This window comes from Panthera onca, chromosome B2 (genome assembly GCF_046562875.1).
Source record: "Panthera onca isolate mPanOnc1 chromosome B2, mPanOnc1 haplotype 2, whole genome shotgun sequence".
In the NCBI taxonomy this organism is placed as follows: Eukaryota; Metazoa; Chordata; class Mammalia; order Carnivora; family Felidae; genus Panthera; species Panthera onca.
Genome location: NC_138343.1, coordinates 20,111,460 through 20,133,891, shown reverse-complemented (window position 1 = coordinate 20,133,891; position 22,432 = coordinate 20,111,460). Strand labels below are relative to the sequence as shown.

Genomic DNA, 22,432 nt, shown 5'->3' with positions numbered 1-22,432 from the left:
TGCAGTGAACTACTTGCAGCTATCTGAGCACCCTTTGCTGTTTAACCAATTATTCGCTTACACTGCTTCTCCACCCAACCTCTTAGTACTGGGCTGTTAGGTCTTTCTTTGCCTTCACTGTCCTTGTCATTATGGATCTGTTGAGCAAGTGTTTATATATATATATACATATATATATATATATATATATATATATATATATATACATACATATATATATATTTATATGTATATATATACTTATATGTATATATATATATATATTTTTTTTTTAACATTTAAAATTGTTTTTTATTTTATGTTCTCCCCCACCACCAATTTTTCACAGTGAGCAAGCAAATTTTTTTTAATTAGAATGTCTAAACTTTATTAAAATACCTTAATGAAAAAAATACCTTAATGAATATGTAATGACATTCTCTTTATTTTTCTGATATGGTCCAGGTGAATACAGGCATTACAAAACTTCGAAACAGTTGTTATTCTTTTAAATCTATTCATATTTTCAAGTCTTTTAATTGTATGTGTAACTCACACCACCTTGAAGCAAGCTTGGGGAGCTGTGGATTTACTCCCAGATCTCCAGGAAGAGATTCGGCCATTTTTTGTCTACCTTGGTTGCTTCTTCATTCCCGTCTTCTTTCGTATGTTAAAAAATTAAATAATAGCTTTATTTTTCAGTATAGTTTTAGATTTACAGAATAAATGAGTGGGTAGTAAAAAGTATTCCATATACCCACCCCACTCCTCCTCCCATGCCCCCATTCTCACCCCCAACTCCCCACACATAGTTTCCCTATTATTAACAACCTTCCACAGCGAGGTACATTTGTTATAATTAATGTTCCAATATTGATATACTCCTATGAACTAGAGTCCATTTAATTTGCATTAAGTGTCACTCTGTGATGTCCAGTTCTATGGGTTTTGACAGATGTGTAATGACATGTACTCAACATGACAGTTTCACACAGAATAGCTTCCTTTGTGCTTCCTCTCTTCATCCTTCCCTTCCCTCTCCTCCTCCTCAACCACTTATCTTTTTACTGCCACTGTAGTTGTCCTCCAATATTATCTTTTGAGCCATGGATTGCTCAAATTGCCTTTTCTTTTTAGGCAGACCTCTGTTTTCTTTCTTTCTTTGTCTTTCTTTCTTTTTCTTTTTCTTTTTATGTTTATTGTTGACAGAGAGAGAGAGAGAGACAGAGACAGAGCATGAGTGGGGGAGGGACAAAGAGAGAGGGAGACACAGTATCCGAAGCAGGCTCCAGGCTCCAAGCTGTCAGCACAGAGCCTGATGAGGGGCTTGAACTCGTGGACTGCGAGATCATGACCTGAGCCGAAGTCAGATGCTCAACCAAATGAGCCACCCAGGCACCCCAAGACCTCTGTTTTCTTAAAACAAAGAAAGAATAGCTTCGTGAAATGTAAATTATTTTGCACAAATAGTAAATACAGGTTGAATGTTTTTTAGTGAGCAGTAGAGGGTTTTCAAGGACCGACCAGGTTGCATTTTCTACTCCCATGAACCTATAGTGAATACATTGTTGATCAATGTATTCAAGCTATAGGAAGAAGAAAGACCCTTGGGAAGAAATGAGGGTCCAGGTAGACCCAGAAATGCCCATGAGGGACACTGATTTCTCTTATCCATTACCATATTGCAAGCAGCTATGTATGACAGTTCAGTAAGAGTTTATCAATTTCTAACATGTGGCAATGATAAAATAATCTGGTGCACAATCTAGGCAATTACCATCATAATATTTTTTTTAATGCTTATTTATTTATTTGGAGAGAAAGAGTGAGCAAGCAGGATGGGGGGAGGGGCAGAGAGAGAGAGAGGGAGAGAGAGAATCCCAACCAGGCTGCACGCTTGGTGCAGAGCCTGACACGGGGCTCAATCTCATGAACCAGGGATCGTGACCTGAGTCAAAATCAAACATTGGACAGTTAACCAACTGAGCCAACCAGGTGTCCAGTCATTATTATTCTGTATTTTTCCATCAGAAAAATCTCAGTTGTGAGAGTCCAAAGCTTAGCACTGTTTATTTTCAAATAGACACACTTAACCTATTTCTAGATGCCACTCTCATTTAAATTTGATAGTGCTAATACCAAAGAATGGAGTGCATACTTAACACTCTTTTTTTGGTGCGTTTTCTCATATTTATTTTGATACAAGTTAGCCTTACCAGATGTGTTATTAGCATAGCACTGTTTTAAGATATTGAAAATCTGCTTCTGAGTGCAATAGATTAGAGTGATCAGAAATGATCCCAGAGCGAAAATATAATGGCTTTCTTCTTCCTCTTTGCTTTAGTGGAATGTTTGAAAGCCTAACTCTTTGAGCTGAAAGTATGATTTGCTATTCCAAAACGATTTTAGTCTCAGCAGAGATGGGAGTTTGCATGTGCATTTTCTATAACTGGGGTTGACTCACATTAGGGAAGAAATAAAGTATATGATTCATAATAAGAAATTGCTGCCTTTGAAATCACTTCCTACCACAATACTGGCCACTTCATTACAGTGGTAATTAGAAAGAAAAAAAACCCAGAAATGGCCATTTGAGGGGGAAATTAGTGCTTAATTTCCAAGACTGTTTTATTCTAATGAATGCAACACTGGCGGGATTTTATACTTAAATTGCAAACAGAAGAATGATAAGACTAGTGTTTTAGATCTATCTTCTAAATGGAAAACACTTAATGCGATATGTGATGAAAAAGTATCTTAATGACTGAATATATCCCTTCCAGTCAAATATACTGACTTTGAAGGGAGGTTTAAAAAATAAACACATATTTAAAGGTAGGCATACATCCATTTAATCAGCTGCTGTCGTTAAGGAACAACAACTCTTTCCAGGAGGACCTTTAGCTTGCTAAAGATACTCTGATAAGGAAGGAGAAGGCACTGTGAAAAGAAAATTTTATGTTTTATTAAAAATGTCTGATTCAGTCCAAAATGAAGGGATAGATCTTTTCACTGAAAGAGGAAAACGAGACTTAAGACATAGAAATAATCATGGTTGGTCTAAGATTCCCCATTTAAAAATTTTTTTTTTTTTTTTTTACATTTTATTTATTTTTGAGAGAGAGAGAGAGAGAGAGAGAGAGAGAGAGACAGAGCACAATTGGAGGAGGAGAAGAGAGAGGGAGACACAGAATCTGAAGCAGGCTCCAGGCTCTGAGCTGTCAGCACAGAGCCCAACGTGGGGCTCAAACCCACGAACCGTGAGATCATGACCTGAGCCAAAGTCAGTTGCTTAACTGAGCCACCCAGGCACCCCTAAGATTCCCATTTTTTAGAGAACTGTTGAGTCATCTTATATTCTAAAGAATATATTCTCTGTTCTCCCCCCCCCACCTTTCCTCTTTTAGAGAACTGTTTAATTGTGCAATGTAATACTCGTACAGAAAACTGTACCAAAAAATATACAGCTCGATGCTTTATCTGAAATGGCACAGTAGTGAAATTACCACACAGGACAATAAAAAATTGCCAAGCACCTTATGAACCTCCTCCTGCCATTCCTCCTGCCTTCTGTACCCCCAAAATGTAGTAGTATTTTCTTTTTTCTTTTCTTTTCTTTTCTTTTCTATTATTATGAAAGAGAGTATGGGATGGGAGAGAGGGGAAGAAAGAGAGAGAGAGAATCTCAAGCAGGCTCCATGCTCAGAGTGGACACAGGTCTTGATCCTACAACCTTGGGATCATGACCTGAGCCCAAATCAAGAGTCAAGTCAGACACTCAACCGACTGAGCCACCCAGGTGCCCCACAAAGTCCATATCACTTCTTTGCTTTCCTAGATAATTTTACCACCAAAACATGCATCCTTAAACATTCCAGTTTTGCTTTGTCTTTTTTTTGGAATTTTGTATAAATGGAATCAGACATTTCTCTTCTTTTGTACTATGTTTTTTGATCCAACATTAATATGAAATTTATTCTTATCATCCATTTTCATTACATTTATATGTATATACCATGTTTTGTTTTTGTTTTTGTCTTGTTTCCCATTCTATTGTAGGTGGCTGCTGTATCTGAGTGGCTTTCAGTTTCTGCTTTTACAAATGATGTTGCTCAGAATATTCTTGTGTCTTTGGATACACATGTGCTTACATTTCTGTTGTATGTGCATTTGAGTAGAATTTCTGGGTCACTGGGGAAGCATACATTCAAATTTTGTAGATATAATGACAAGTTGCTTTCTGAAATGGTTGCATAAATTTATATTTCTACCAGCAGTGCATGAGAAGCCCTCTTTCTCCACATGGTTGTCTATATGCAGTAGTTGTCTTCTTTAATTTTATCCTTCCTGGTAAATTTGTAGATTTCCAATCGAGGTTAAATTTATATTTCCCTGAGGTTGAACACCTTTTCATATGTTGATGGCCATTTGGCTATGTTCTTTTGTAAAATGCCTGAAGTCTCTTCCCAGCTTTTGTGTGGTTATCCTTTTTCTTGTTCATTAAAGGGACTCTCTTCATATCCTATGTACAAGTTCTTTTTTGGTTATGTGTGTGGTCAATTCACTGTCCCACTCCACAGTTTATATTTTTATTTTCTTAGTGGTATCTTTTGATGAGTAACAACCTTCTATTTTTAAAGTTTTATTTTGAATTAATTTCAGATTTAATGAAGAGTTATAGAGAGCTCCCATATGCACTTCATCCAGCTTCTTCCAGTATTAACATATTTATCAAACAAAACACTTATCAAACTCAGAAATTAACACTAGTATGATACAATTGACTAAACTACAGAGTTTATTCAGATTTCATCAGTTTGTCCACTGTTGTATTTTTTTCTGTTCAGGCATCCAATCCAGGATACCATGATGGTATCCTGTCTCCTGGGTTTCCTTCAGCCTGTGGTAATTTCTAAATCTTTGTTTCTCATGACCTTTATACTGACTGGCCAGTTATTTTGTAGAGGGAACCTCAAAAGTTACCCTGGAATTCTTCTGTTCCTTCCACCCCCTGTATTAATCACCTCCTACATATCTCTCATATTGGTTCCATTCTCTCCAGCACCAATTTCCAAGTACTTATTTATGTCCTCATAATTTCTTATATGGATTCTCTTAAATACTTCCTCTTCGAAAGTCTTTCTGAACACTTATATGTATTCACATCATAGAAATTATTATCACATTATAGAAATGATTATACCATAACTCTATGCCTGCCTCTCTCCTGTAGGATAATTGAGTGAAGGAGCTATGGCATTTATATATATCCTAATATATATTCTGAGAGCCTTTCAAATTGCTCAGTACACATTTGTTGAATGGATGAAGCAATGTGACATTTGGGTCAATGGATCTCATCAAAAAACAAAAAAGAAAAGCTTACTATTTTCTCATCGCTTATCACAATTGCTGATAATTCATACTTCTCAGTGGAGGGGCCATGTGGGTCTATGGATTGTTATTTATTAACCTTTCGGAAAAGTCAGTTAGTTCAGATGGCACTATTAATTTGAGTCAATGTCACTTTAAAATAGAACATGAATAGAATATGACCATCTCTGCTCTCCAGGAAAAGTCTGTGTTCATGCAGTTATAATGAAGCCTTCTGACATTATAGCCACCTCATTTGAATATTCATGTCTATTTGGAAGATAATCGCCAAATCATAATACTATTGAAGCTGTATGCTTAGAAAAGCTCAGATCATGTAATTTGAATTTTGAATATTATAATTTCAAATTATATACCACTTATTAACAAAACTATTGTAAGAAAGAAATCTCACTTCTGTGGTGAACGTGTTTTTAATCATCCCTTTTTCAAAGCAGCAAATAAAATACAGTAAAATCAAGCAATTTATGTTAACTCTCATCACATTACTGACACTAATTCAGGAGTTGAGCCCTAATTCTAGATTCTCCCCCTTTCTTATGGTGGTAACATTGTCTTGACCTAACCTAGAAGAGTCACACAAAATCATCAAGCATAACTTCTGATCTTGCTCTTACAGGCCATATTTTTGAAATTCCCATGGTGGATGACCTTTAATCTTTACATTTAGTCCCTTCTGGATCTCTTACTGGGGGAGGCAAATAGACCTTGGAGTTCACAGCTTAGCAAGCCAGATCCCATTTCATTTTCCTCTGACCCTGGCACCTACACTTCCTATTTTTTCCCTTGTGATTAAGCTTCCGCCATGTGTTCTGTTCCAGTGATGTCTTCTCAACCTTGACCACACTTTAGCTCTGTGCTCAGCATTTCTGCTGAAACTCACATTCTGACTAGTCTTTTCTTCCTTCCTTCCTTCCTTCCTTCCTTCCTTCCTTCCTTCCTTCCTCTCTCTCCTTTCCTCTCTTTTCTTTTTCTTCCTTCCTTTCCTCTTTCTTCTTTCTTTTCTTCTTTCTTTCTCCCTTTTTCTCTTTCTTTCTTTCTCTTTTCTTTTCTTTTTTTTTTTTGAGGGTGGGGGAAAAAGAGAGAGAATCTCATGATCACAAGATCATGACCTGGGCTGAAACTAAGAGTTGGATGCTCAACTGACTGAGCCACCCAGGCTCCCTTGACTCATCCTTTAATTCTATTCCCCACCTCCACTTGTCCCTAAAACTTCTCCTCCGGTTGGGTTCCATTACCTGCTGGTAGCCTACCCTAAGTGCCTACCTGTAAAATCTCACTGATGCATATGTGGATTTACCTGCTCAGGGACACAAGGCAGAAAAATCCCTTCTTTCACCACTGTCTGGGTATCTCTCTTAAAACCTGGCTGAAGTGGCCAGTCTCCTGAGATGTGTTAATAGGTAATATACAAGCAGAATTGTCCATAAAATCCCTTCCTTGGAAAAAGTCTTGCTCAGTGTAAGTGGGACAGAGAAAGAAGGCAGCATTAAGTCCTTTGACAGACCACAGGAACAATGGAGAGGATGCCAATCTGAATGTGGTGTTGTGGTGGCTAGAAAGAGTGGAGGTTCAGGAATCGTGGGTTATCAGAAAGGTATTAGGATACAGAGTGAAAGACACTGGGTGTGGTTTCATTTTGCCTCTTTACTACATGTGAACTTTAGCCACATTTGTCTTGCCAAGGCCCATTTCCATGTCTGCACAACAGAAATCATTTTTGCCTTTTCTGTTCCCAGAATTTTGTACAAGTGATGATTACTTCGCTGTGCATTAGACAACAGCACAATTGGAGAATTTTATAAGGTATATGAATAAGTATCATCTCAAAATTAAAGCTTTAAGTGTAGTGAAGTTTTTCAATCTCAAGTAATTATGCAGATGTATTAAAATAATCTTCAGGCACCTGGGTGGCTCAGTCAGTTAAGCTTCTGACTCTTGATTTTGGCTCAAGTCATAATCTTGCAGTTGGTGAGTTTGAGCCCCGTGTTGGGCTCTGCACTGACAGTGCAGAGCCTGCTTGGGATACTCTTTCTCCCTCTCTCTCTGCCACCCTGCCCCCCAAATAAATTAATTTAAAAAAATCTCATCTAATTAACTATAATATAAAATTTAAGTTTATTGTAATGACTGAATTCTATTTTATGTTTCCATTACTTAATTTTCCTTTCAAAAGATGTGAAATCTTTCAAATGGTTGAATATTATAAATCTTACTGCTTAAATTTGAATTTTTACCAATTTAAATGAACCAGTATTTGTAAAATACACTGAATCAAAATAGCAGCCAGCAAACTATTACTTATAGGGGTTGGAATGGCAAATCAGAGAATCATTAGTGTGAATCACTGAGAGACAGAATTGAGAGAGCTTCCTTTTTAATTAATTTCAGCTCCTATCAAATGGTGAACTAGCACAGGCTGCTGGCTTCTTCTAAAACCACCCCAGAGAAATTATTGAAGAGAGAGAAAGGCAGATAGGGAGACAGACATATGGATTCTAGAAAAACAGAAAAGTGAGATGTCCTGGGGAGGCCAAGACAGTCTTAAGCCTTGCAGCGTGGAGAAAGGAGTGCAATGTGCCTAGGGGACGGTGTATGGAGGAGGAGCACGGTGCCAGAGAGCACAGTGTGGGAGGGGCCTGGTGTGTGTGGGAGCCAGGTATGTGGGGGAATGTGTTATAGCAGGCAGCGAGAAGGCTGGGCTGAATGGCCAATGCCTACACAAAGGTGTATAATTAGTAAAAGACCACCAACTTAAAAAACATCTATCATCAGAAACAGAATGATTAGGATGGAGAATCCAGGAAATTAAAATAACCATGGTAACTATAATAAGGGAAAATATTGTTAACATAAAGCAGAACCAAGAAATCATTAGAAGAATCCAAGTGAACATATTAGGTATGAATATGTAATAACTGGGATATAAAAAATGACACTACACTGAATGGGATAAATAGTAGGTTGAATGGATGAAGAACAAGCAGAAAGATCAGACTGAGAAACTCTCTTAGAAGCGGCAAGAAAGAATACAGTAAAGAGTTGGAAACCATGAAAGAACAGCTCAGGGATATGTGAGGCAAAAGTAGAATTGGCATCTCTTAGGAGTCCTTGAGGGAGAGAAAAGAAAACAAAAACAAAAACAAAAATAAAAACAAAACAAAAACAAAAAACTATCAGGTCTTCTTAGAAATTTTGTAAATAGATAAGCCCTGAGAATTAAGAGAAAAAACAAAAACAAAATCAAAAACAAAACTACCCATGGCTCAGTTTTATGAGAATGACTGCCGAGAATTGAATGAATAATTAAATATATGTTTAGTAAGATTAAGTTTGAGAATCCGAGTAGCTGGGATCTTAAAGAATGAGTTCCTCCAGGCACCTGGCTGGCTCAGTTGGTTAAGTGCCTGACTTCGGCTCAGGTCCTGATCTCACAGCTCGTGAGTTCGAGCCCTACATTAGGTTCTCTGCTGTCTGTGCAGAGCCTGCTTCAGATCTTCTGAAGATCTTTTTGCCCTTCTCTCTTCACCCTTCCCCCACTTGGTGCGCGCGGGCTCTCTCTCTCTCAAAAATAAATAAACCTTAAAGAAAAAAAAAAAAATAAGGAGCTTCTTTATTCAGTGTTTGACTGTCAGCTAATGTAGGCACATTTGAACTAGTCCCGTTAACTGTGCACTAGCTCCATGAGCCAACCTGTGTCCCCAGGGGCACCGTACTCCTCTGGTGCGAGCCTCTCCTAGATCCTCCAATAATCCCTAGTGGTTTAAAGATAGGCTTGAACTGGCTGTGGATGTGTTTGTAGGTATTTTACAGGAAATTACCCCCAGCCCCACCCCATCCTATTAGATCAAACCTTCGTAAGGGCAGACATTTCAATCAACTTTTCATTTCATGAGAGGTACCCAAATACCAAAACAGTCCTGAGATTAGCACATATATTGCAGATTAACATTATGTCAATTAATATGTAGTTAGAAACTAGAGAAAAGATAATCACCCACCTTTATGAGTCATCTCTGGGTATACACACACGTACAAATCCTACACAATTAAAAATAGGATATATATTAACGGACAATTTTTCACAACATATAAAAAAATGAATTCCCACATGTTCATTTTCTGTCGAGTCAGAAATACGCTTTTTAGTCCTTTCATTGTGACTGGCATTAGGAGAAAACATGGAAGGTGAGTACTGTAAGGAAATCTCTAATAATCAGACTCCAAAGTCTCATTTCTATCATTATCTATTGTGATAATTATCCACACTTTACCTATTTCACCTATTTAAATCGTATCAATTGTGTGAAACTGATGAAAATGGAAATGTTTTAGACATTTGGGGGTATCATAGGATTAAGATATTTAATAAAACACATTTTTGTGATTAAAGTCTCAGAAGAATCCCTTAAGTGTTAAGTCCTACTTCCTGAACCCCTTATAATACAGTTCATTCTGAAGCCGGAGTAAATCACTGAAGTGAACATTTTCTTCATAATGTCACTACAAAATAGCGTAAAAGGGATTCTAACTACATGCCATGAAATTAAAACAACAGACCATGACTGGTAGGAAATTATGGGTTTATCTTAGTTTCGTGAAGATTTAAAAAAAAAAGCCACATTTATGGAGAAAGTAATGAATATTAAATCTTTCATACACCTACACTGATTAAAGAACTCTTTTTACTTACGCTAGCAACTCTGCAACATGGTAAGATTTTTGTTCAGTTTGAACAAAGAGACCTAGAGATGTTACATAGTGTGAGGTAGGTCCCACAGAATGGGAAGTTTGAAAAGCAAATGGAAGGGAATGAGGTGGAAGCTATTCAAATAGCTTAAGATGTCTGGACGCCAAGAGCAGGACACAGATCTGGTATTCTAAGGCTTTGATACTCAAGTGTGGTCCAAAGACCAAAGCATCAGCATCTTGTTAGAGCAAAGTCTCAGCCCCAAAACAACCCTATTAAATTAAAATCTTTTAAAAGAAGATCCTCTGGTGACTTACGTGCACATATAACTTTTAGAAGCACTACCACCTTGGGGCGTTCTTTGAAAACTTAAGGCTAATAAGCTACTCTGTGACAGGAAGTTTATGTATTTTTACGTAGCGATCACAGCAAATCTTCTCTATAGAATAGGTGCTCCTTAAGAGTTAGGGTTTATTTGATTATTTTCCTCATCCTCAGCATCTAGTATAATGCCTGGCTCATATCTAGCCAGTGAGAATGGAAGAGGAAAGTATGTTAAAGTAAAAATAAGAGTAGTCAAGTCAGTGATGCTACACAATCTGTTAAAAAGGTTAAGATGGTTGGCCCCATGGGCAAGAACGAGGACATTCAATAGGGACACGTAAAAAGCAGAGTAAGTAAAAACAGGAGAAAATGTTTTTGCTCAAACACACAATGGGAAAAAAAAGGTCATGTGCTTAATTAGGAAGAAAGCATACAAAGGTTTTGAGCATTCTGGGCATAACTTGGTAATTGGAAAACTGTAGCTTAAAGGACAAACGTGATATTGGAATGCAAAAATATTTTCATTATGTTAAGCCCTATTATTTGTTGGCCCAAATATTGGTCAAATTTTACTAGAACTCTATGCTCTTTGATCAAGGAGGAATCTAGGATGTAAAGTGGGCTGAAGATGAAAATCACTTGAGAAAACTCAAGAGGCTTTGAGAATAGTGCAGAGAATGCTAATAGTTATTTACAAGCATTTGTTCAGCAATAAAGCCCACAATGGAATTGTAACAACCCAGATTAGGTCATTTCACAGGCAGTCTCCACAAGACTTCCCTCAGTTCAGACACCAGCTGCAAGCCCTAGGATCCTAAGGCCACTCGCACTTGTTACCCACTGGGTACAAACTCGGCAGTTCCCACTATCCCCTCAGGTTCAAGAATGTGCCAGAACAACTCGCAGAACTCAAGGAAGTGCTATACTTCCTATGTTTGTTTTGTTACAAAGTTACAAATCAGGACCAGACCAAAGAAGAAATCCTTGGGGCAAGGTCTGGGAGGGTGACAGACACTAAGCTTCCAAGTCCTCTGGCACATCCTCCTGTCTCCCTCCTGGTACATCCACGTGCATCTCCAATCTGAGAAACTCTCCCAAGCTTTCAGGGATAGTGTTTATTGAGCCTCACCGCATGGCCATGATTGACTGAATCATTGGCTATACACCTGAACTGAAGTCCCAAATCCTCTGCCATCCTTGGAGGTCGGGCTGGTATGATGTGGCTCAAAACCCCAACTCCATAGACAGTTACATGGTTAGTCATTCTAACATGGTCAGCCCCTACTCTGGAACTATTTAGGGACCTACCATGAATATCAAAGACATGCCCATCACTTGGGAAATCCCAAAGACTGGAAACTCCCTACCAGGAACCAAGGAAAGGCCAGCCAACTTCATCATATAAGTTGGCCTTACTAAGGATTCTGGCTAGGCTGGCTTACCTGTACGTAAGATCGAATAGAGTGATCCACATGAGTTGGCCAGATTCTTCTGCTATTATTTTGTTGCTGCACTGACTATTATGCTAAAAAGAGGGACATTGCTGGAAGAATTCAGAACATATATTATCCAATATAGTTTTTGGCCTCATGGTATTCTTTGAGGACTAGTCTTGGATAACACAGGTATTTACTGAGTGCTAACTATGTGATAGGCACCTAATTTGAATACAGCTGAGGAAACAATCTATATTTACATACTGCTTAAAACAAATACATCTATCTGCACCAAACTAACGGTCCAATCAAATCATCTTTGCCTATTCATTAAAGTATGTCTCACAAATTCTTTACTAAAAAATATTCTATCATTGGGGCTCCTGGGTGGCTCAGTCGGTTAAGCGTCCGACTCTTGATCTCAGCTCAGGTCATGATCTCATGGCTTGTGAGTTTGAGCCCCGCATCAGGCCCCGTGCTGAGTGTGCTTGAGAATCTCTCTCTCTCCCTCTCTCTCTGCCCCTCCCCTGCTCGTGCTCATGCTCTCCTTCAAAAAAAAAAAAAAAAAAAAAAAAAAATTTCATCATTACGTTACTTATTACCTAAATGCTCATAGTGGGGTACAGAAAATATGCTTTGGGGTATGATGGAAAGGGGCTTGAAATCCAATTAACTGTGAGCTAGTGAGTACTTACCCTGGTCCTCAACCTCTGTATTTGCAAAACATGAACATAAACCATCACATCTACTTAGAGAGGCAACATGGCTAAGAGCCTTACTGTGGGACTTGGCTGCTTGACAGATAGCTCTGGTTCTTTCTAGCTTTGGTTCTTTCTAGGTGAGAAATGTCACCAAATCTCTCTGGTCACAGCTTCCTCATCTGTAAAATGAGGATAATACTTGCCCTCATAGAGCTGTTGTGAGGATTAAATAAACTGTTGAGTATTTCACTTAAAATAGTGCCTGGCAGGGGCGCCTGGGTGGCGCAGTCGGTTGGGCATCCGACTTCAGCCAGGTCACGATCTCGCAGTCCGTGAGTTCGAGCCCCGCGTCAGGCTCTGGGCTGATGGCTCAGAGCCTGGAGCCTGTTTCCAATTCTGTGTCTCCCTCTCTCTCTGCCCCTCCCCTGTTCATGCTCTGTCTCTCTCTGTCCCAAAAATAAATAAATGTTGAAAAAAAAAAAAATTAAAAAAAAAAAAAAATAGTGCCTGGCACCTAATAAGCACTTAAATTTTAGTGATTTTAGTAATTATTATTTTTAATTCCTTTATTAATTATATTACTTATACGTGGGTTGTTGGGATCACATAATATTTACGAATGCTATTAGAAAACCTGACACAAAGTATACATTCAAATATTGATTTCCTTCACCATAGAAAAGTATTCTGTATTTCAAACTATTCACTAAGGGTACTCCAGGGACACAAATAAGTGAGATGAAGTTTGCTTCCATCTGATAGCAGGTAAAAAAAGGAAATGGGAGTAAAAGGGTTAGGCTGGCAAACCAATTTTTAAACAGTGCTCAACTGTTTAAAATTGGGGGGTGGGGTGAGGAATTCTTAACAGGCAAAGACAAAAAAAATTAGAAAAGCGTGTACATAAAAGGATGCCTTGAAAAGTTAAAATTATAATCTTTTATCAAGAACTCGGGAAAACTGATTTTTTTTAATGGCACAAATTTCCTTACCATCTTAAGAGTTTAAGAAGGCATAATGAAATATAAATTAACATTCCTTTCATTTTAAAATACGAAAACTTAAAAAATGATTACCATTTGGGGAAAAATACCCTCACAGTATTTTAACATGTAACTGATTTTCAGTCAGAATTCCTTATGGCTAGACCCTTAAATTATCACGGGCTCTGTTACACCCACATATGCACATAACAGGTTAAAATTACCATCAGAATACAATGGAATTTTCAGAACAAGATTAATATTCCAAGTATATTATACTCACAAAATATAAGTGATATTACCAATAACACAGAAACTAAGCTGTTTTAACTAGCATTACTTATGCTGAAAATGAAGATTAATTGGATTTTAATACAGTGGAAGCAATTCCAAAACTCAACTGCTACAAAATAAGAGCCAAAATCTTTACGAGTTTATACTCAAAACTGTGCAAAAAGATACTGTACAAATTTGGTAAAATCTACTTGTGTTTCTTACGTTTACCCTATTTAATCTTTAAGCTGCCAAATTAAATTTCACTTTTATGAGAAAAACTATGATTTTATTATTTTATTATAACTTAAGGCATGCATTATTTTCCCTTCAATTAAAAAATCCAAATCATTATATCTTTTAGCACTTCTTTGATGAATAGTAGCAATTTTTTCTGCGACACATACTTACAGGTTGCAGGATGGCTCCTTTTATTATGCTGTCTATATTTCACAGAAAACTTAAAGCACGTTTCCTCTAACAAATACTCCTACTAAATTATCGGAGAAAAGCCTAAGTTTTAAAGTTTCTGTAAAGACTTACTCCAACCTTCACTTCCCTCTTCATAACAAAATTCTAATAACACATTTATTTAAAAAAATCACAGAATAATTTTTATTTATAATGAAGTTATTCTTTCTAGACTTTAAATCATCAGTTCACTCTTATAACAGAGAATCATTTAAATAACACCACCAAAATGGAATGAAAACAAAACAATCTATTAATTGATATTATTATATCAATTTCTTTGATATGTCATAATGATATCCAATTAGTTTTGCAACACGGTCCATTTCCAGTGAAATTCTCAACAGGTTGCTAAGAAATGTCAGTCCTTCACACTGACATTTGATTCTAAGGCGTGCCAGATGTGGCTCTCTTGATTGCTTCAGAAGTCAAACGGTTAAACAAGTATCCCGAAGAAAAGGCTGACTTCGTAGGTGACCCATCACAAATGGGTAGCATGCCTTCAGATCCTTTGGTTTTTATAATCCCTTTGGAAAGTTAATTACTTGATGATTACTCCCTTAGAGTTCTGTTTTAAACAGGATAAATCACTCACTATACAGTTTGTGCCAACGTCCTTGACTTTCTCATTTCCACTATTTTGTTTATCAGATCATATAGTGCTGGTAGTCTTAGTTTATCCATATTTTTGCTGTAAACATTGAGAAATATACCAAGGACAACTAACAAACCAGACCAGACATACCTAAGAAAAGAAGGAAGGAAAAAATATTAATATCAAGGTAACGATTTACTGTTAACCACAGAACCTGGTGATGAGTTAACAATAATTCTGCAATAAAATAAACATTTTGTTATTGGAGGGCCACCATGACACTAAAATAAAAAAAAATAGTATTTTTAGACCAGATTAGATAGAATTCCATATTATTTATGTTAAGTATAGGTACAGAGAAGATATTTTACAAAATATTAAATATAGTTCATTTGAATTTTGAGGATAATAGCAAATTCAAGTCCATGTCCTAACCCATAGTCTTAAGAGTCTAAGCACTGAATGTGTAAATCTGCCAGTGGCCATCTTGGGAATTCAACAATCTACCCAGTTATCCCAGTTGGGTGGGACATACAGAGGTAAAAAGGGGCACATCCTGAGAAAGTAGGGGAATTACATGGGTTGCTATAATGTATACCTAGCACATGCACAAAGAGAAACTAAATACAGAAAACAAATACACCAACTGAAATTTATCTGTGGTTAACTTTAAACTTATACATTGATAATTTCTAGGTTTGAATCTTCTCAATTACTAAGCAGCATAAATTGAAAGGATACTAATTTTAAATGTATACCAGACAGTAAAGAAAACAGTAAATGCTTTATAAGAAGCCATAAACTAAATAAACTTACAGAATAGATCTCTACCTCAAATCTTTTGTGGGAAAGGGGAACAATAAACAACTTTATTTATTTTTTTGTTTTAATGTTTATTTTTGAGAGACAGAGAGGGACAGCGTGAGCAGGGGAGGGGCAGAGAGAGAGGGAGACACAGAATCCGAAGCAGGCTCCAGGTTTTGAGCTGTCAGCACAGAGCCCGAGGCAGGGCTCGAACCCATGAACCATGAGACCATAACCTGAACCAAAGTTGGGCACTTAACTGACTAAGCCACCCAGGCTCCCCTAAACTTAGTAACTTTAAAAACCACGTATATATATAACGTATATAATTTATGTGTTACACACATATAATTTATACTCTTGTACTAGGGCAAGGCAGAATCCCTTCATCTCAAGACATCACTCACGTTCACTTATACTGGAAACAGGGTCATGCTAGCACTGGAACTCCAGTTAGGCAGTTCAAGTGTACAACATGATTTCTTCAAAATAATTACATGCATTTCTGAAGTAGCAGAAGAGACGTCAATAAAGTATGGCTCCAGATAAAACTGATTCTTTATAAAGAAATTAAGGAAATATGAAATGTGAAACCAGGTACCTGCAAGTACCTTGCAGTTTGTTGAATTACAAACTACTTACTGAAATGTGAATGGTTTGGAGAAGAACATAAATGAAAGTACGATAGTCATTGCTTTTCTTCCGGTTGTCACTGTAGGGAGAAAAAAAGGTTGCTTTAGAATGTGCCCACTAATATCTATCTTTTAGAATATTTTGGAAATCATTTCAACAAATATTAACTAAGCCTGCTATGTGCCGAGATCTACATGACACGCTAAGAAAACAACAGAAACCAAAAAACAAACAGAAAGCTGCTGCTGGGGTTATGGAGTTAACAGTCTGGTAGAGGGTAGAGACATTAAATCATACAGTTAAATGTTAAAGTACAACTGTAATGAGTACTTGATAAAGGCCACGACACTAGGGAGGCATGTCAATCCCTTAGAGATGCTTAGTCTGGCAGGAAAGAAAGGCTTTCACGAGGAAGGTATGATTAGGTAGAACAGGTATTATTCTTTAAAAGTGGTAAGCTAAATTCCTAGGAGTGCTATCTGCTTTCACTCATACGTGGAACTTGAGAAGCTTAACAGAAGACCATGGGGAAAGGGAAGGAGAAAAAAATAGTTAGAGAGGGAGGGAGGCAAACCATAAAAGACTCTTAAATGCAGAGAACACACTGAGGTTTGATGGGGGGTGGGATAGAGGGGAAGATGGGTGATGGGCATTGAGCAGGGCACTTGTTGGGATGACCACTGGGCGTTGTATGTAAGCGGTGAACCATGGGAATCTACCCCCCAAACCAAGAGCACACTGAACACACTGTTATGTTAGCCACTTTGACAATAAATTATATTAAAAATAAATAAACAAATGAAAGTAGTAAGCTAAAGGATAAAGTAAGCTAATATCCTAATACTACTGGTCATGTCTGGGTAAGACCATGAATAATCTTGACATGGCTGTATTAACCTTTACCGGTCTTTCAAGTATTATCTTAAGCCTGCTGTTAGGCATGAAGCCCTCCTCCCTGTCCCAGCCAGGTAGAGGTAGGACTCGGCAAATATCTCCATGGTAGCCCTGTTCCCCGCCTGCATTATTACTTGCTATCCTCTCTCTGGACTGTGTGTCTTACTTAGTTCCTTGTCTTACTCATCCTTGTATCCCCAGACTACAGTCCCGGGCACTCAATGTCCAATGCATGAATAAATGAACTCCAAATGAAGAAAGTTTTGGAAATGTGTCAGAGCCTGACTCCCCAGATCTATTTTTCCTTCTGTGTTATTTTTTATGCTCTATTTTTACCTGGGCATACCTTCCTTTCCTACAGTCAGGTGTGGTCATGTGATTAGGTTTTGGCCGGTGAAAAGTGAGAAGTGCTGTTTCTAGGGGTGTGTGATTTCTAGGAAGATTTTCTGAAGACAAAGGTGTGCTCTTCATCTTCTCTCCACCCCACTGCCTGAAATGAGGATGAGGACAAGCCAGCAGAGAAGACAGGAGTCCGGCTTCCTGATGAACGTGGAGCCACCACAGCAGTTCAGGAGGCAGGATCACATATGGGTTAAGAGCATAGGTCAGGAGCCAGACTGCCTCCGTTGGAATACTGATGCTGCAACTTACCAGCTGGTTGACCACTGGGCAAGCCACTTCTGTCTAGCAAGCCACACACATGACCAGTGCCTCTGTTTACCCCTTGTAAAATGGAACAATAACAGTGCCTACTTTATTACAGGATTATTGCGAGATGAAAATGAATAATGTATGTGAAATGGCTCTGGGTACATAATGAAGGTTATATACATGCTGGCTATTATTATTGCCAGCGCATTTCTTTTACACGGAAGAGAAATAAACCTGTCTGCACCTTTAAGAAAAGGACTGCATCTCATATTTTTTTATACCAACTACAGGGTTTAGATAATACGTATCAATTGATATCAATTCCCTTTTGAAGAGTTATCATCTTTAAGCGAAACTGGAACCCGAGCTAAGTAGATGAATTTGTTAATCTTTCTTGGTAGTATGAGATAACTTGACAGATTATACATATGGCCTCACCTATAATTATGCCCTCTGTTTACCATTAGCAATACAACTTTAGCAGGGGAGTCATATGTGGGCAAATAAAGAGAAAGTTTAGGATTTAAATCCATTTGCTTTATTTATTCTGTAGTATTAAACTAAGTATTCCCTTAAAAGTATGAAATGTTAAACTCAGCTATAAATGGCTAATGTGTGTATGCATTATGATGCAAACCTTACAAATCTCTGATAGAAATGTTCGAGTCCAACCCAGTCTCTTTCCAAGAGAGAAATGAAGGCCAGAGAAGAGGAAAGAATTACTATCCAGGCCACATGCCATTAAGCATCTGAGCTGGGACGACGCTCTACCTTCTCTGACATCCCAAACCAGTCACACTGCATCCAAACCTGGGCTCCTTTCAGCGCTCTCTCCATATGGGAGATGCTGAGTGCATTTGTCATCTGGACCATTCACTTGGCAAATGGTACGAGGTTAGCACATGGAGTCATCTATCTTTTTCATTGGGCCTCACCTGTAGCCTCTCATCTGTTTTCCTGACTCCTCCAAAGCATAACAAATATAACTTCCATTCCTCTAAAGTGCAAGCAGAGTTCCTGCACAAAGCAGGTGCATAATAATTATTAGTGACAAGAGAAGCTAATCTGGCTAATGCCCCAGAAAGGGTACGAATGAAGGTCCAAAGTTTTGTTTGAAATATAGCTGCCATATTTTCCGTGCATCAAAACTAGAATTTTTGTTACAAATTAAAAGTGTATATAAAAGCAGCATTTTTATATGAAGGTATTTGGCCTATCACACTTTAAAAAAAATTTTTTTTAATGTTTACTTTATTTTTGAAAGAGAGAGAGAGAGAGAGAGAGGCAGAGAGAGGGAGACATAGAATCTGAAGCAGGCTCCAGGCTCTGTGCTGACAGCTCAGAGCCTGATGTGGGGCTTGAAATCACAAACTGCGAGATCATGACCTGAGCTGAAGTTGGACACTTAACTGACTGAGCCACCCAGGCGCCCCATAGTCCATCACACTTTTTAATAAAAAATTCTTTTAATGCATTTAAAAGTTACTATTTAGATACATATACATATTTGATTTTAAAATTAAACCTTCAAATAAATAAAATATTATGAGGAAACATCATTTTCTTTAGAATTTTAAAGAAATACCATAAGCCAAAAAATAAATTGATGAAATGCAACAATTTTCTTTTTAACGCAGAGTAGATGCTGCCCGTATCTTTTGAAAATGAGAGTCAGAGAAAATTTAAATGTTTATTTCATAATCTAAGCAAGTATATCATTCATACCTGTTACAGCAAGAAGTGCACCGAAAATTTTAATCAAAGCCAGAACAAAGGAGATTCCAAAATACCCAGTGAGGGAAAAAAGGAAAGCATAACCGTAGGTCTGAATTGGATTCTGCAACATATAAAAAAAGCCTGTTAGGAAAATGCAAAACAATACCCTGAGGTATTACAAATGAAATAAAACTACAGATTTTAATCAACCTCCTGAGTAGTAATAAGCCATTCAACAATGCAGTCAAGCAAAGATTCTTATTTAGTTCTGATTTAATGGAAAAACAATGATGAAATTAAAAATCCCAACTTTTACACATTATGCATCGCTTAAAAATTAACTTATAGGGTAGAGCAAGGATAAAATAAATTTAAATATAAATCATTTCATTTCTGAAATAATTTCTGATCTGCATACATTATATTAAAGGAGTTATCAAATTACATAAAAATAATCTTTTTGAACAAGAAATACAGAGGAAACTATTTAATGGGAGATGTTTATTTTTAAAAATATGATTAGTGTTTACCTTTGAACAAAATGTTACTGCAGGGCCTAATCCGCTAGTGCATGTCAATCCCAGTAAAATGTACACAAAACCGATGGAATACGAATATAAAACCTATAGTAGATAAAAATATAGTGGAAAAAAATGCTATCAAACCAAAGGCAGAAAATGAAGGATTTTTAATATATGACTTAATTAATTAAATGTGAAGAACAAACCATTTTTTAAGTAACATCATTATTTCAATACGGCCTAACTTTCTGGAGACGATGACGGATCCTGTTTCGAAGTTTACAGCTTTTTTTACGTATAAGGTAACACAGCAGTACTGATCCTTTCATATATACGGTCACATAATATTCATTTTTTTGCCTGGCTTAATTACTGAACTCAAACCACATTTTATTGTTGGGGTTCTAAAAACACATATAAATAAAACAAAATAACTTTAAAGCTACTTATTAAACATGAAAACACCCAAACGTTAAATTTGCAAAGAAATTAAAATATAAGGAAAATAAGCAGTATCTGCCATATCTATTGCTTCGTTTCCCAGTTTTCCTACCAATCTTTCTATCCCGGTTTAGTATACTCTCAGAACAGTCAGCAGCAGCATCGTCATCAAATTTACAGACCTGTGATGCTGCAGGTACCGTGTCAACCACGCTCTCTATGAATAATTCCACTTACGCCTCAACCTGCAGATGAGGAAATTAAAACTTAGAGACAGTAAGTCATTTTCCCCAAATAAGAGAGCTCGCCAAGTTGGGATATAATCTGAGGTGATCTTAGCCCAGAGCCTAAGCTCTTAACCATTGTATTTCTAACTATTTACACTTCCTTAATTCTCTGATCTTGACCTTACCCAGGAAGAGTGGTGACGATCATCAAGAAAACTTCTGACCGAGATTAAAGACTCCTTTAAGATGCTCACTCTGCTGACAAAGTAACAGGAAAGACCATTCCTATATACTCTTAATGTAGTACATTCTGTCTAGCAAGAGGTTGGTTATAAAATTAATGTAAACATACATATGGTAACTTTCCTATATATAAATACCAACCAGGTAGAAGGTATAGGGAAAGAAAGAACATTATTAGCAGTAACAACAGCAAAAAGATGAAACCCCTAACAATAACTTCAATAAGAAATACGGATTTATATGAAAAAAAAAAAAAAAACAAAAAAACTTAAAATCTAAGGGACATTGGAAAAAAAAACACTTGAATAAAAGGAAAGTCATACCTTATTCTTGGACTGAAAGAATCAAGTGTATAGATGTCATTCTCCCTAAATTAAGTTATAATTCAGTGCTATACCAATCACAATAGCAATGCGATTTCTAGTTTATTTGGGGATATGAACACCCAAGAATAACCATGGCAGTAATATTCTGAAAAACAAAAGGAACATTGCTGGCTAGTCCTAGCAGATGGTAAATGTATGACAAAGCTGCTGTCATCACATGGTTTGGGTGCAGAAAGAAATCAAAAGAATATAATTCTGAATCCTACATTAGACTATGATATGATAAAGAAGGCACTTAGGCTGAAAAGTGGATCTTTCAATAAATGAAACTGGGGCAAGTGGATAGCCATATGGAAGAAAAATCTTTTAAATTTTTGGCTAGATCGAAGCTTTAATTAAAAAGGAAATCATAAAATGGATAGGCAACCTAGGTAAAATTCTTAAATCTTAAGAGATGGGAAAGCCCTTTTCAATGATAATATGTTTCCAGAACCATGAAGGAAAAGATCAACCATATAAAAATCACAAGCTTCTAAATGGAAGATAATACCAAATACAAAGAGAGGAGAAAAGTGATGTAACAAAGGATTTTTTAATATGTAAAAAACTCTAGAAATAGGGAAAATATTCATCAAATATTATACAATAAGCTCCATAGTGGTAATGGTATTTTTACTTTTTCATTTCCTGTAATGTTTGCATGGATTACTTTTGTGAAAATAATGATGACAAACCAGTTGGAAAATGCCGTGCCAGTCTTCAACACCAGAAGTGGTTCGCAAAATGAAGCATGTCACCATTTCTGAGCCTGTCCGTCGTGGAGAAAAAACACCAGAGCACTTACCATTTCTGAGTTGGAAGCATTGTGCAATTTCATGGCTTTCTCTTGAACGTTCCCAATGATGGCATCCGCACACAGTGCCAGGGAAATAAGGATCACACCTTCAAGAAAGTGCAAAAAAATACAACCTCCTTATTTAAACATGTGAATGACACTCAAGGTTTACCAGAGATTTAACTTGGCTGAAAAACCAAAGCAGATCTTAAATCACATTTGCTCAGTAAAAATGGATTATTTTCATCCACAACCAGCTATAATTGGGCGCATAGATGATAACGTCAAAAAAAAAGGT

General features: G+C 37.1%; 1 protein-coding gene across 14 annotated transcripts in view; it reads right to left on the bottom strand.

The window, feature by feature from the left end:
* Positions 1–431: 431 nt before the first annotated feature.
* The window catches only part of SLC35B3 (solute carrier family 35 member B3), a 40,118-nt gene continuing 18,117 nt past the window's right edge, over positions 432–22,432 (bottom strand). For 12 of the 14 annotated variants that reach the window (XM_060614832.3, XM_060614829.3, XM_078446657.2 and 9 more), the window contains 5 exons: positions 22,144–22,241; positions 20,072–20,164; positions 19,551–19,662; positions 16,290–16,359; positions 14,365–14,993 (listed from right to left, as the gene is read on the bottom strand). In XM_060614832.3, coding sequence (XP_060470815.1) covers positions 14,843–14,993; positions 16,290–16,359; positions 19,551–19,662; positions 20,072–20,164; positions 22,144–22,241 — 524 coding nt within the window. In that variant the 3' untranslated portion in view covers positions 14,365–14,842. Of the gene's footprint in view, positions 640–9,374; positions 9,415–14,364; positions 14,994–16,289; positions 16,360–19,550; positions 19,663–20,071; positions 20,165–22,143; positions 22,242–22,432 lie in introns of those variants that run through there. The other 2 variants (XM_078446661.2, XM_078446662.2) reach the window with 2 other exon arrangements.